The sequence below is a fragment of the Columba livia genome, chromosome 7 (genome assembly GCF_036013475.1).
Source record: "Columba livia isolate bColLiv1 breed racing homer chromosome 7, bColLiv1.pat.W.v2, whole genome shotgun sequence".
In the NCBI taxonomy this organism is placed as follows: domain Eukaryota; kingdom Metazoa; phylum Chordata; class Aves; order Columbiformes; family Columbidae; genus Columba; species Columba livia.
The window spans coordinates 40746551-40761097 of NC_088608.1; the positions used below are offsets into that span (position 1 = coordinate 40746551).

Below are 14547 nucleotides of genomic sequence, written 5' to 3' on the forward strand. Positions count from 1 at the left end.
GGCAGAAGTCTTTCTCCTTCACATTGCTCTCAGCCTGAACACAGGTGAGCCCTTAGGGACAGAAGGGCTCCCTGCACACTACTGCAGCATCAGGAAAGCTGGTCTGCACACGAGTCACCAGGCACGTGTCCTGTGCTTACACCTCTCTCCGTTGGAGAATTATCTGCCTAACAACATACTTGAGGAAGAAAATGGACTTTTGTGAGTGTGGAAAAGTCCAGATTCAAAGTCCATTTCTCCAAACTGTTTTCTCTTTCCCTGGGCAGCTGAGCAGAGAGGGATGCAGAAGGGTGGGGTAGCTCTCGGCTGCCTGGAGCTGTCAATGCCAGGAACCATTTCTTTGTCCCCGTGTCTCATTCCTGCCAGTGTCACAGACCCCATCCCACTCGCGATGTGCTCAGGTCTGCTCACACCTCCTGGTAGCTGAGCAGTGCCCAGGGGCATTTCCCTGTTTGCAGGTACTGAGGAGTAGATCAGATAAAGCCTGATGATGCCAGAAAAGGTGATGCTGGTGTTCTGGGTAGAGAAGTGGGTGAAGGGACTTTGTGAGGTTTCTGGTTGATCTCCCACTGTAACACTTCTGTGACTTCTTCCAACTTGACAATTCTTTTCCCTTTTATCTTAGAAGAAAGATGAGACTACAGACCACGAAATGGTCTTCACCTTTACGGTAGCCCATGCCTTGACTTTTATTTTGAAATGCTACCTCTGCTGATGTTCTGGGGGTGATCTGGAGCTCCTACCCACACAGCACCCTCTTGAAAGCAGCAGGACCCTTCTCTGACAGTGGTATCCCCTTCCACCCACAGCTTCTCCCCACAGCACCATGGGGATCTCCCTGGGCAGGCTGAGCGCTGACCCTGGCAGGTGGCAGAGTCCCTGTCCCAGCACAGCCCTGGGGTGCAGGGACCCTACTCTGCAGGACAGCCCTGGGCACCCCTGGGTGCTGTCCCAGCTCACACCCTGACGCTGGGAGAAGGCAGCTGTTGTGTCCTGTCCATGCAGGGGATCCCTGCTGAGGAGCCCATCCTTCTCCTGCACACCAGCCGTGGGATGTGCCAGCTCTGGGAGACAATTGCAGGATATTCATCCGCACCGCCCTGCACCCAGAGACTTACAGCATTAAGGACTGTGAAGGTTTCTCCTCCACTGAGCTCTCAGCTGTCTCACCATCTCAGACTGCCTTCAACCTCTCTCTGCCTGGCTCCTCCGCCCTCGGTGCTGCAGGCAGAGCCCTCATCCCTGCTGTGTGTGCAGAGGAGCTGCTCCTGGGCAGAGCTGTCTCTCTGCAGCGCTGCCACTTCCATGAGCTCCCTCTGTGCCAGGAGCCCAGCTCAGCTCAGCAGCAAAGGACTCACAAAGACAATACTTTCTCTGTCCCCTGTGGGCTCCCTTGAGATGCCCTTAGGGCTCCAAGGGCTGACAGCTCCTGAAACGCAGCAGAGACTTTCCAGGGTAATGTGCTTTGAAGTCATCTCCAGTAATCATGGGCAATCCCTCACTAAAGTGTGGGCAGACACTGATTCCTGCAGCATGGTTTGTCATACCAGAGCATGGTTGACTGCAAGGTGTAACTGTTCCCCATTACTCTACCATAACAAAAAGACACACAGACAGGGAAAGGGAGGGGTTGGCTTCACCTGTGCAAGGCCAGGATTCAGCCCAGGCAACACAGGCATCTCCTTCCAAGCTGGAAGCCCTTGGGCTGAACTGGGATCCAGCTCCCCCCATGCACACCACACCCTCCCCGGAATCCTCTTGGTTCAGCTCAGAAGTGCAGGAAAGGGTTGTCTGCATGTGAGCACCGGCTCTGAGCCCCTGGTCTTTATTCTGTGGGAACTCAGGCGCTCAGGCACAGCCCCTTGGTGATGACTGAGGGGCCAGTGGTGGTCCAAGATGTGGGCAATGTTTGTGAGCTCTGATGGAAAATTATGAGAATTCCCTCATTCTTCCTGAGTATCAGCTGAAGGTCAAAGGGGGAAGGGGGACATCCTTTGCCACCTACAATGACACCAGCCACTGATGTGCCTTTGTCAAATATCCCCATGGAGCATACAGAGCTGTTGAGCTGACCAAATGGAGGACTGTGCCAACAGAGACACAGATCTTTCTCTATCCTCAGTGCTCACTAGAGCTCCAGTCACTGCAAAGCTCAATCACATCCACATCTCTGCACTGAACACATCAGGGCTCTCATTTAATGGCATATAAAGAAGCCTCCAGTGCCATGCCAGATGGCTGAGGTGACAAACACAGCCACACTCACCAGGCAAACACAGCACAGGTTGCATCCAGTTGATAACGCTTTGTGTCTGTTGCTTCTTCCTTCTGCTTCTCTTCCTGTGCATCAGCATGGGGTTCCTCCCACAGGAACCTCTCCAACATGGGTCCTTCCCATTTGCTGTAGTTCTTCACAAACTGCTCCAGCGTGGGTCCTTTCCCTCAGTGCAGTCCTTCAGGAACAGACTGATCCAGCATGTGCCCCCCACAGGGTCACAGTTCTTGCCAGAAAACCTGCTTCTGTGTGGGCTGCTCTCAACATGCTGCAGTTGCTCCTAGAAGCCTGCTCCTGCTTGGTCTGTCCATGGGGTTTAAAGCTTACTTCAGGGCACATCTACCTGCTCCAGTGTGGGGTCTTCTGAGGGTTGCAGTGTCAGTTATCTTCTCCATCACGCACCTCTGCCTGACGCAAGGGCTAACCTGCCTCACCATGGTCTTTATCATGAACTGCTGGGAAATCTCTGCTCTGGCACCTGCAGCACATCCTCCTCCTCCTTCTTCACTGACCTTGGTGCCTGCAGACTTGTTTCTCTCACATTTCCTCTCTCCTCTCTCCCTCCCACTGTTGTGCAGCATTTTTTACCCTTCCTCAAATACAATAACACAGAGGTGCTGCCAACATCACTGAGAAGCTCAGATTTAGCAAGGAGTGGAGTCCATCTTGGGGCCAGCTGAAATTTTCTCTGTCTGATGTCCGTCCAACTCCTGTTGTCTTCTCAGAGAGTTGATAACTGCAGAACACTCACCCCCAGAACAATCACCCCCCAGTTCCAAGACTTTGCCATGTAAATCCGATAGAGGGCGACAAAGTGTTGGATGTTACAAACTACTTGGTCATGGAAAACAAGTGGAAAAGATCTTCTGTCAGCAACATGAGGATGTCTCCTGTCAATGAGCAGGTTCCTATGGGGAACTGTAATTGCTCTGACATTCACTGGCCAGGTAAAGCATCAGGTGCCAACAGTTCAGAGGATCTTGGGCCAACTTCTTAACACAGCTGCCTGATGGGCCAATAAGGGTGATGTTCACTGGATCTGGAATTGGCAAACAAGGAAGAACTTTTGAGGAATATGAACATCAGTGTCCACCTTGGCTGTCATGACCAGGAAACAGTGGGGTCCCTGGCACCAGAGAGGAGGGAGGAAGGCCAGCAGCAGAGCATGGACTGGTGGACTCCAGAGGAGAAGACTTTGTCATACTGGGGGATGGAGACTGATAGAGGTGGTGTCATGGAAGTAGGTCTGAAGGGTGAAGAAGCTCAGGAAATCTGAGAAGCCTTACAGGACAGCCTGCTCCAAGCACAAGAATGATCTCTCCAAATACCCATGCAAAGAATAATTTATCTCATGAGGCTGCTTGTCTGATCTGATGGAGCTCCAGGGCAAAAAGGCAGCACATGGGAGGTGGAAGCTGCAAAGGAAGAATTTAGAAACCTTGTCCATGGATGTGGGGATGATGCCAGAGCTCCTCTGGGTGTGGTCACTGCAGGGGAGGGTGAGGGCAGCAAGAGGAGCTGAAACTGCTTCTCTCACAGTAAAAGAATAGACAGGGAGAACATGGGCCTGCTGCTGAGTAGAATCAGACAGGACTGAGGTACTTCGTGGCTTCTTTGCCTCCATCTTCACCAGCAGTGTCTCCTGGGTCTTTGTTCCTGAAGGCAAGAGCATGGAGAACACCCCGGAGTGGATGGGGCTCAAGTCAGGGGTGACTTGAGAAAACTCAGATACCATTACGAAAAAGGAGATGGGTTATTTGACCAACTCCCTGAACACAAGTATCAGTAAGATGTGGCATGTGAGATTCCCAGGAGCACCCACCTCTTGGTCCAGAGGATTGTGACTCCTCTTGAGGTGTACTGGCCTGTCTCTTCACTCACGTGGTGCTTCAAGGAACCTGCTTTTCTGACATGTTCAGTCTTTATCAGGAGATGCTCCTGGTCAATATGAATTTAACATTCCTGATGCCACCTGTTCTGTAAATGAGGGCAGGGGGAGGGGGAAGGAAATAGAAGAAATTTTATTTTATAGCTATTTATTATGGAAATGCTCTCTGTTTGGCTATTCTTGAAAACTCCCTAATCATCCACACCAGACTTGAAGCCTTCAGCAAAATGCTTCAGAGAGCCTTGGCTTGTAAGGGTATTTTGGATGTTAATGAGCCCTCTGCTGCCATGAACCTGAACTGCAGATACTGAAAAAATGAACAAAGCTCTAAGGGAGTGAAAGGCAGAAGCAAAACCTGAGTTTCTGAGGGTGTTTGGGGCCCCACAAAGGGCCATCACTGACACAGCTGTGAAGGAAACAAACAGTCCCTGTCCCTGGAGGCTGGTGAAGCAAAAACCTGGACTCACTGGTTACAGGCAGTAAAGGCAACGTGGAGGTGGCTCTGATGCCATGTCTTCCCTTCATGTTGGTTTATCATCAGAAAGTCCAAGCCCTGACCCCCAGGGTCTGGCAAAGAAGACCCTTTCAATCAAATGTTTCTCAAGGCTCTGCCTGTTGTCAGTGTGAGTGTCTCTGTGTTTTGGGTGTGGGTTTGATGCCAAGTGCTGTCACTTTAACCACAAGGCTCTGTTTTCCTGAGGAGCTGGCAATGCCTGTGAGGACCCCAAAACCCATCCAGCTTGTTTCATCGACCCGACAATGGTCCTCAGTCACCTAAGCTGTCTGTCGAGGGTTTAGACTGCGGGGTGACAATAAAACCCTGGCAGATGTATTGTTAACCTCCTCTCCCCTCTCTTCCTCCTTCCCACTCAGGACAGGCGATTGGGAGGGACAGAAGGACAGAGAGAAGAGAGTTGGAAAAATTAACAATGTTTTACTAATGCTACTAATAAGAATAGAGAAAATAACAAAAAATATACAAAACCAATCTTGAAAGTCCCAGCAACTGCAGAGCCGGCAACCAACGTCCTGGACTGGACTCTACAGCCAACCGGAGCTGGATTCAGCCTGTCACTAGGCCTCAGTTCGTAGGGACAACTCGCAAGATCCTCTCCTAATGTCGCCATAAGGAAAAGGGATGAGATCCTCGTGATCTCCCACTTTTATATGAAGCATTCACGTGAATGGGATGTTATACACAGTTGGTCAGTTTCTTGGTCACTTGTTTCTCGTTGCCCCTCTCGCGAGATGTCCATCTGTGCTTATCAATAAGTTTGCATTCCAATGCTAGGTTTACCAAAACATGTATCTGGTTCTCCAGGAAAATGCAGCTAACATGAAGCTTTAGCTGACAGGCAAATTTACTAAAAGAGAAACTTGTTTTTTAACAAAACCAGGACACTCTCCCAGTCCCAAACTTGCTTGAATCCTCAATTTGGATCCATGGCCTAGCACCAAATTGCACATGTTCCTTCTTCTGTTGCCCTAAAATTAAATTAAAACAAACAAACAAACAAACAAAACGAAACCAAAACCCCCAAACATAACAAAAAACCCACCAAAAAACAACAACAACCACCAACAACAAAACAGCCTATTCCACATGAGCATGACCAGCCCACGTTCTTCAGATCTTCTTGCCTTTAAAACACTTACTGCCACACATAGACCACTCTCTTCCTGCACTCCCATGTGTCTCACAAAACTTTCACTCTTGTCATCCAGTAACAGGCCAACACTCCAGGATGTTGGTGCTTCCTCCAGTGTCATGGATGACTCCTGAGGACCATCGAAGTGTAGGGACTGTGAGAGAGGAGCAGAGTAAGGTCAGCTCATGGGCCATGACTGAGCATTGCCACCCCCAGCAGCAGCCATGCCCAATCTCCCAGGCACAGCCATGCCCACAGCATATAAATGTCACTACCATGTATGATCAGCCCAAGAGAAGCCTGCCTTCTTTCCATAACCCTCCAAAACCACTTCCTCCTATTCTGTCTCCACCTGCAAACATCAACCACATTCACATCAACCACAACTCAGACATGGTTGTAAAGATTTGCTAAAGTAATCAGCCATCACCCTTTTCTGCCTCACATCTCCTGACCCTCTCTTCCACTGGGGAAGGGAGACCTTTTTGCTGTCTACAAATACCTGAAAGGAGGCTGGAGCATGGAGGGCGTTGGTCTCTCCTCCCAAGCAGCAAGTGATAGGACAAGAGGAAATGGCCTCAAGTTGCACCAGGGGAGGTTTAGATTGGATATTAGGAAAAAATTCTTCACAGAAAAGGTTGTCAGTCATTGGAACAGGCTGTCCCTGGAGGCGTTTAAAAGATATTTAGACGAAGTCCTTAGGGACATGGTTTAGTGCTAGAGTTGGGTTAGATTATGATTGGACTCGATGATCTCTTCGAACCGAAATGATTCTATGATTCTATGAACAAATCCCAGCTCAGTGCAAAGGTACAAAGGAATCCAGAATGTTCATGTGGTATGCACTGGCACACAACATCACCTGCATTTCCAGTCTCCAAAGTCCCACCTGTGAGCAGAGTCTGGAGTTCTGAGCTCCCTTCATCTGCCCTGCGTGACACATGGAAAATGGAACCACCCCGGTCAGTTTTGATTCTCTTCACACCCTGAAGCACCATATGGGTCAGGAGATGAGCCAAGATACTCATTGAGGACTCACACCTCTGTATTCTTAAAGTTTAGGTGTTCCCTGGAATCTCAGCATACATGGCGTGTCAGTATCTGAGTGCAAGGAACTGGTCAAGTGCTTTGTCACCATTTCTGTAAGGGTGGCTTTGATGCACGCCTGGCTGATGTGCAGACTTTGTACATGGATGCTGACACCTATTGAACAACCTGCTCTGAAAGGATTAACAAGGGCACCTGTTATTTCTGGAAGGGTATCAGGACAGCAAAAAAGAAGAACCTGGGCTGGGGCAAATGAAAATACAAACTTGTGGTCAGGGCTTTTTGGGGGGTTCTTGTAAAGCAGTGCTATACTGCATGTGAATTATTTCTGTGGTCAAAGAGAACCTCAGAGCTTTGTCTTATTTGAAAACAAGAAGGGGAAGGAAAGACAGCATCATTCAGATTCGAAGGGACCTCAGCGGGTGCCTTGACCAACTTCCTGCTCAAAGCAGGGTCAGACCAGATTACTCGGGGCTTTATCCAAATACATCCTGGTCACTTTCTAGGACAGAGTGAGTGCACACTACAGGGAAACAGCTTCCAGTGCTTGACTATGCTTATGATTTAAAAGTTAATCCTTTTATCTACTACCTTTCTCAGCCCAATCATCCAGCTTGCTTTTCACCCATCTACATGCACACCAATGGAGACCATAATATCCTACCTTGGACAGAAGAATATTGTGGGGGATGATTCTGAATGCCTTGCTGACTTCTAGGTAAGAGACCATGACTGTTCTACCCACATCCAGCAACCCTCTCCTTTCCTCACAGAAAGCAAAGAGGATGGACAGGCACAACCTTCTCTGGGTAAGCCACGTCACCTTCTCTTTCAGACACCCAGAAATGGGGTCAGGGTGGACATGTTCTGTGGCACAGCCACAGTGAGAGCTGGCAGTGAGAGCTGCCAGTCATCAGGGAGTTCCCCAAGACTCCATGGCCTTTCAAAGATGATGGAGAGTGGCCTCACTGTGACATCGCCCTGCTCTCTCAGCTCTTGGGATGCTTCTCCTCCTGTCCCACAGACTGGTCAGGATTGTTTTAGTTCAAGTGACCCCTGACTTGATCCCCATCCACTGCTGGTTGTTCTCTTCCAGATTCTTGCCTCCAGTCACAGAGGTCTATGAGACCTTGCTGGTGAAGACAGAGAACAAGAGGACAAAGAGACTCTTACCTCTTTCCCTTATTATACTCAGCAGTGGCCACACGGTGTCTTTGTTTCTTCTCTAACCTTTCCTGAAGTAGTAACAGTTTGTTATGGGGCCCATTAATTGCCTTACAGGTCTAGACCGAGTTTCAATCTGGACTGCTGCTGTGCTTGGAGGCTGCTGAACTTGAACACCAGATGAACAAACTTCTGCCACACTGCGTTGGCAATTTATTCCATTAGTGTCACAGCTCTGTCTCCAACACTGATGGTTCCAGCTCACCCAGACAGTGCCCTGGCTGAGGACATTGCCTCACATCTGGGCTGAACCACACCAGCTGTGGCACCAGCCCAGCTCTGACCTGCCACAAGAATACCTGGTACCAAGTGTCCAATACCCTGTGTGAGCAAAGGTTTTGCTTCAGAGCAGAGACATGACATGGTCAAAACATTGCTGAATGTCTTTCTAGCCCTAGCAATACAAACCCAGAATAAAAGGTCTAAATTAATTCAACTGAAGATATGCTGCCAAGCTTGGAGAAATTAGATCCTTTGCTGTAACATTCCTGGTGTCCTGTCTAATGACGGGACAAGAAAAGGTGACTTGTATAGCAGCTTATTTTCTGTTAGGAAAAATACAGTGCTGGCTGGAAAGAAGTGTCTCTGCAGAGGTGAGAGAAAGAACATCACTGATGACTTCAGCCTGTTTCAAAGGAGGCTTCCCTGGAGCCCCAGGGACACCTGGAAGGAACCCAGAGGGGACAGAGAAAGTGCCCCCTTGTGCTGCTCCTGTGCTGCTGAGCTGGGCTGGGCTCCTGGCACAGAGGGAGCTCATGGAAGCGGCAGCGCTGCAGAGAGACAGCTCTGCCCAGGAGCAGCTCCTCTGCACACGCAGCAGGGATGAGGGCTCTGCCTGCAGCACCGAGGGCAGAGGAGCCAAAGAGAGAGGGGAAGCACAGTATGGGGCGGGAGCATGCTGAGAGCTCAGAGAAAACATCTTCGCAGCCTCTAACAGGGTAAGTTTCTGTGTGCAGGGCAAGGCAGCTGTGGTTCCTGGAAAGATCTTCTAAGCTGGCACATCCCACAGCCTCTGGCATCTGCCAGGAGGACCCTTGCAGATTCTCCGGTGAGGAGAAAGCCGACATGATATGGAGCACGTCTTACCTGCTGCACTTCCGGAGGGTCAGAGAATGTTGGCTGCCTTCTTCCAGCTGCGGCACCAAGGAGAAAGGAGCCAGGCAGAGAGTCATTAAAGGCAATGTAGGGTAGTAGGTTTCTGAGGGCTCACTTGCAGACATATCTTCACAGTCCTAACATGGTCAGTCTCTGGCTGTAGGACAATGCAGCTGCAGTTCCTGGAGGGATCTCCTAGAGCTGCTACATCCCACAGTTTACAGGATCTGTCAGGTTCTCTCACAGTATCTCTGTTGTAGAGAAGAACGTGCTCCAGAGCAGGGCTTCCCTGCTGCACTATCAGAGAGACAGGGCATGATGGCATCTTCTGCTCAGGGTTACTGCAGCGGGGAGCACCCCGGGGTGCCCAGGGCTGTCCTGCAGAGCAGGGTCCCTGCACCGCAGTGTGGGAGATTTGAAGGATTTTCTTGAGGTTGTTGTGTGGATGTTCTATTAGATGGAGATTTATTTCTGAACTAGCCAAAGGAATTCATATTGTATTGTGTGGAGTCCATGATTTTTCGCCCTCGCACCCCAGGGCTGTGCCGGGACAGGGACTCTGCCGCCTGCCAGGGTCAGTGCTCAGCCTGCCTGAGGTGCTATGTGGGTCAGGGCTGCTCACAGCTCCTACTCACTCCCAGAATATTTACAACGGAAGGATTCAAGGAGAAGATCAAGACAAGAAGTACTATAAAGATAAGCAACTTCCTCGAGTCTGTGTTTTCAGTCTTCTGCTCTTGGGGAATTGGTGAGGATAAATGGAAAGGTGATACTTAATTTTAAACAAATACTTGAGACTCATGGACTGTAACTGAGTGATCGGTAGGTCTTTCAAGAGAATCCTGGCATGCTTTCAGCCATTCCTCTGTTGATGCAGAACCAGCATCACCTTTGCTGGACTTTGCTGCAAACAGGCAGGTTTCTGTAGGGCCAGGGTTATTGAAAAGAGGTTGGGATGGGGTCTGTGAGCACTGACAGGAAGAAGACATGAGACAGGGAAACACCTCCCAGGAGGACAACCTCCAGACAGCAGGGATATGATCTAGAAAGGAGAGAAAACAAAACAAGATATGTTGTGGGAGGGAGAACACAGAAAGCTCTGTATGATCCCCTGCAGTGCAGACCCCTCCTCTGAGCAGCCCCCTCGCCCCCTCTCCCCCCCAGCAAAGCCTCTGCCCTCAGGGCCGGGGGCTCCAAGGCATGAAGCAGCTCCTGTGCAGCCAGAGCTCCAGTTCCTCTGCAGAGCACAGGGGCTGAGAGCAGCTGCCCAGCAAGGTTGGTGTCTGGGAGGTGGCTGCACAGCTGGGGAAGGGTGACGCTGTCTGAGTGCCCGGCTGCCTCTGCCCTGGCCTCTCTCACACCCACCCTCACCGCATTTTCCTTCTTGCTCCACTGCTCTGTGTTCTGTTGCTGTGATCCTGTTCTTGCTGTCAGGCTCTCTGGGGATGGGAGTTTCAGCTCCAGGGTCACAGCCTGATCTTGTGGGTCCTTTCCTGCAGGTGTGTCCATGGGAACACGTGTCCCAGCTTTCCTCTGACCTGTGGGGCTGTGGGCAACGCAGTCTGTGGGGCTGGGGAATGAGCTGAATCTCCCTGAATCAAATGCCATCATTCAGATATTAAGATATCCTCTTGAGGCTTCCTTCCATTCTCCAGCATGACAACCTGTTCTGTAGCATCTTTTTGTTATCTGAAAGCCCCATGGGGAAGCACAGTGATGCTATGACAGAGAAAATGGGGTTTGTGAAATAAGCTGTGTGTGTCCTGGGTTAAACGTGGGGTGCTGAGACCTTAGGAAAGGGTGAGACATGTTGTGGTCTGAGGTGGATCCCTCTGCTCTCATTAGTGCCTGGTGGTGTTTCACAATAACATGGAAGTGTGATCAGGCTCCATCCTGGATAAGTGCAAGCCCAGGGCAGCTGGAGCAAGACAGAAGTATAGATCAGCTCCCCTCACTCTGCACTGAACCTCAGGTCTTCTCTGGTCTCACAGGACTCACTCTGTTCTTTCTGAGTGCAGCAGAAATGCTGAGGGTTTCTGACACCCAAGAACACTCCTCAGGGTGGGAGGGGAGAGGGAGCTGTAGAAAACCAAACATCCCAAACTACCTTCTGCCATCTCAGTTTCTCAGTCCTGGGAGCGCATATGCTGGCAGGCCCTTCTGCACCAAGAGCAGTTCCATCTGCCAAAGCTGAACCCCAGGACCGGCCCCTGCCCCCCGTTCCCATGCCCCCTGGTGCAGAGCAGGGCTGACTCCTCGGCAGCCAGCGGCACAGGCCCTGCTCCTCACGGCACCTCCAGACAGCACCACCCAGGGCTCAGACACGGAGCTGAAGGAAGGTCTGGAAAAGGACAAGGGGGTGTGGAGCAGGGGGAGAGTGAATGAGAAACGGCTTTGATTTTGCTCAGAGCTCCTCTAACTTGTCACTCTCTTTTCCTCTTATGACAGTGCTCCATACACAGGGAGGTTAAATGTCCAACTGCAGCTCCATAAACGAGTTCCTCCTCCTGGCGTTCGCAGACACACGGGAGCTGCAGCTCTTGCACTTCTGGCTCTTTCTGGGCATCTACCTGGCTGCCTTCCTGGGCAACGGCCTCATCATCACCACCATAGCCTGTGACCAGCACCTCCACACCCCCATGTACTTCTTCCTCCTCAACCTCGCCCTCCTTGACCTGGGCTTCATCTCCACCATTGTCCCCAAATCCATGGCCAATTCCCTGTGGAACACCAGGGCCATTTCTTATGCAGGATGTGCAGCCCAGCTCTTTCTGTTTGTATTTTTCATTTCCTCGGAGACTTATCTGCTCACCATCATGTCCTATGACCGCTACATTGCCATCTGCAAACCCCTGCACTACTGGACCCTCCTGGGCAGCAGAGCTTGTGTGCACATGGCAGCAGCTGCCTGGGCCAGTGGGTTCCTCACTGCTCTGCTGCACACGGCCAATACATTTTCACTGCCGCTCTGCAAGGGCAATGCCCTGGACAAGTTCTTCTGTGAAATCCCCCAGATCCTCAAGCTCTCCTACTCACACTACTACCTCAGGGAAGTTGGGCTTCTTGTGTTTAGTTCCTGTTTAGTTTTCATCTGTTTTGTGTTCATTGTGGTGTCCTATGTGCAGATCTTCAGGGCCGTGCTGAGGATCCCCTCTGAGCAGGGACGGCACAAAGCCTTTTCCACGTGTCTCCCTCACCTGGCTGTGGTCTCCCTGTTTATCAGCACTGGTGTGTTTTCTCACCTGAAACCCCACTCCATCTCCTGCCCCTCCATGGATCTGGTGCTGGCAGTTCTGTACTCGGTGGTGGTTCCAGCAGTGAACCCCCTTATCTACAGCATGAGGAACCAGGAGCTCAAGGATGCCCTGTGGAAAGTGATGATTGTTCATTTCTCAGAAGCAGTAATGAACTGATATCTTCTCTGTGCATATCATTCAGAGTGTAACTCAATATGCGCTCAGCCTAGTTTTGGTAGGTTGCTTGGTTGGTTTCTTTGCTTTTTAGCTTTTCTTGGTTGTATGAATGCTGTCAACAAAAAATGAAATCATTCTTTATCCCATTTCTGTGTGAGTATCTACCTGTCTTGTGTGACTCACAGACTTCGTATATATAAGAAGGTGTTCATTCTGTGTGTTCAAACAAAAAAAAAAGGACCCTGCACTGACTTGTTTGTCCAAGATCCTCTCTCCGAGATCTCTGGAGCTGCAGGAGCCAAGTCTGTGTGCTGAGATGGAGAGACCAGTAGCAAACCTGAGCAGGGTCTACATCCCATCCTGACCAGCATGACCCTGCAGACCCACCCATGGCCCTGGGCACCACAGCCCACTTGCTCTGCAGAGCAGCAATGCCAGCTCAGGGCTGTGCAGAGCATGGGAAGGGGGTGCAAGAATGGCTGGCTGGGTCAGCCTAGGTGAGGTCTCTTGGGAGAAGGCTCTGTGGGGCGATGGGATGTTCCAGGAGAAGAGCAGGGCACTGTGTGTGTGCAGACATGGAAAGAGAAACTCTTTGCTGCCATTGGCAGCTCGGGGCAGGCTTCCCTGTCACTGCTGCAGCAGGACCTTCCTGAGGATTCTCTATGTCAATTCTTTCATGCTGTCCTAGGGTGCAAGTTTGGCACCTGAGGTTGCCAACTACCTGGTCTGGAGATCTCATCAGCATGCCGGCTGGATGAACATTCTCATTGGCCTCCATTTTCTGCTGTGGGACCAAATGCCATCAGCTATTCCTGCGCGTTCCATGAAGGCCCGTGGGACAATCATTCACGAGGTCACTTCATGTTGCCAGCAACATCCCATGGGAGACCACCTGAATGCAACACTGGGGTGTGCTTCCTTGAAGTGAGGTCCCCATGTCCATTCCTTATGATGTGGGACATGAGGATGGCCATACAGAGGGATCTGGACCAGCTGGATCATTGGACTGGGACCAATTGTATGAGGCTGAACAAGACCAATTGCCAAGTCCTGCACTTGAGTCACAACAACCCCAGGAATGCTACAGGCTCGGGGAAGAGTGGCTGGAAAGCTGCCTGGCAGAGAGGGATGTGGGGGTGTTGATAGACAGGCGGCTGAATATCAGCCAGCAGTGTGCCCAGGCCACCAGCATCTTGGTTTGTATCAGGAACAGTGTGGCCAGCTGGACTATAGAAGTGATCATGCCACCATACTCGGCATTGGTGAGGTCCCACCTTGAATCCTGTGTTCAGTTTTGGGCCCCTCATTATAAGAAGGACATCGAAATACTAGAGAGAGTGCAGAGGAAGCGACAAAGCTGGTGAGGGGCTGGAGCACAAGTGTGATGAAGAGCAGTTGAGGAAACTGGGGCTGTTCAGCCTGGAGAAAAAGGAGGCTGATCACTCTCTACAAATACATGAAAGGAGGTTGGAACATGGAAGATGTTGGTCTCTTCTCCCAAGTAACAAGTGATAGGACAAGAGGAAATGTCTCCTCATCTGCCTCTTTTTTTTTTTTTTTTTTCTTGTTCCTCCACCTAGTCTGTCTTCCAAAACCTCTCCAAGGGAAAAATTCCTTGAATCACAGAGTAACTCAGGTTTGAAGAGAACCCTGAATATCAGATGAGGTTGTTATAGGTCTCTGCCCAGGTTTGCACCATCCACAAAGGAGCTGAAGGTTTACTCCATCACATCATACAGGGGGAGAATAGAGACATTCAACAGTGTTGGCCCAAGTGCTGGTCACTGAGGGACTCCACTGGTAACTGCTGACATTTGGGCTTCATCATCCAACCAACTTCCCACCCAAAATCCACTTCTTTAGCCCAGAGAGCACCAATAACATTATAAGGACACCACACGAAACAATGTCTGACACCTTGGAAAATTCCATGTGCACAACATACCTTTCTTTCCC

The 14547-nt window shown here is 50.5% G+C and overlaps 1 protein-coding gene across 1 annotated transcript; it reads left to right on the plus strand.

Moving 5' to 3' along the window:
* The first annotated feature begins 11649 nt into the window (after window positions 1–11649).
* LOC135579953 (olfactory receptor 14J1-like) lies at window positions 11650–12591 on the plus strand. Its single transcript, XM_065070008.1, has one exon. The coding sequence runs from the start codon at window positions 11650–11652 to the stop codon at window positions 12589–12591; it is 942 nt and encodes a 313-aa protein (XP_064926080.1).
* The last annotated feature ends 1956 nt before the right edge of the window (window positions 12592–14547 follow it).

Excerpts from the sequence above, each read along its gene's own strand:
- LOC135579953 (XM_065070008.1), top strand. The coding sequence starts at position 11,650 with ATGTCCAACTGCAGCTCCATAAACGAGTTCCTCCTCCTGGCGTTCGCA.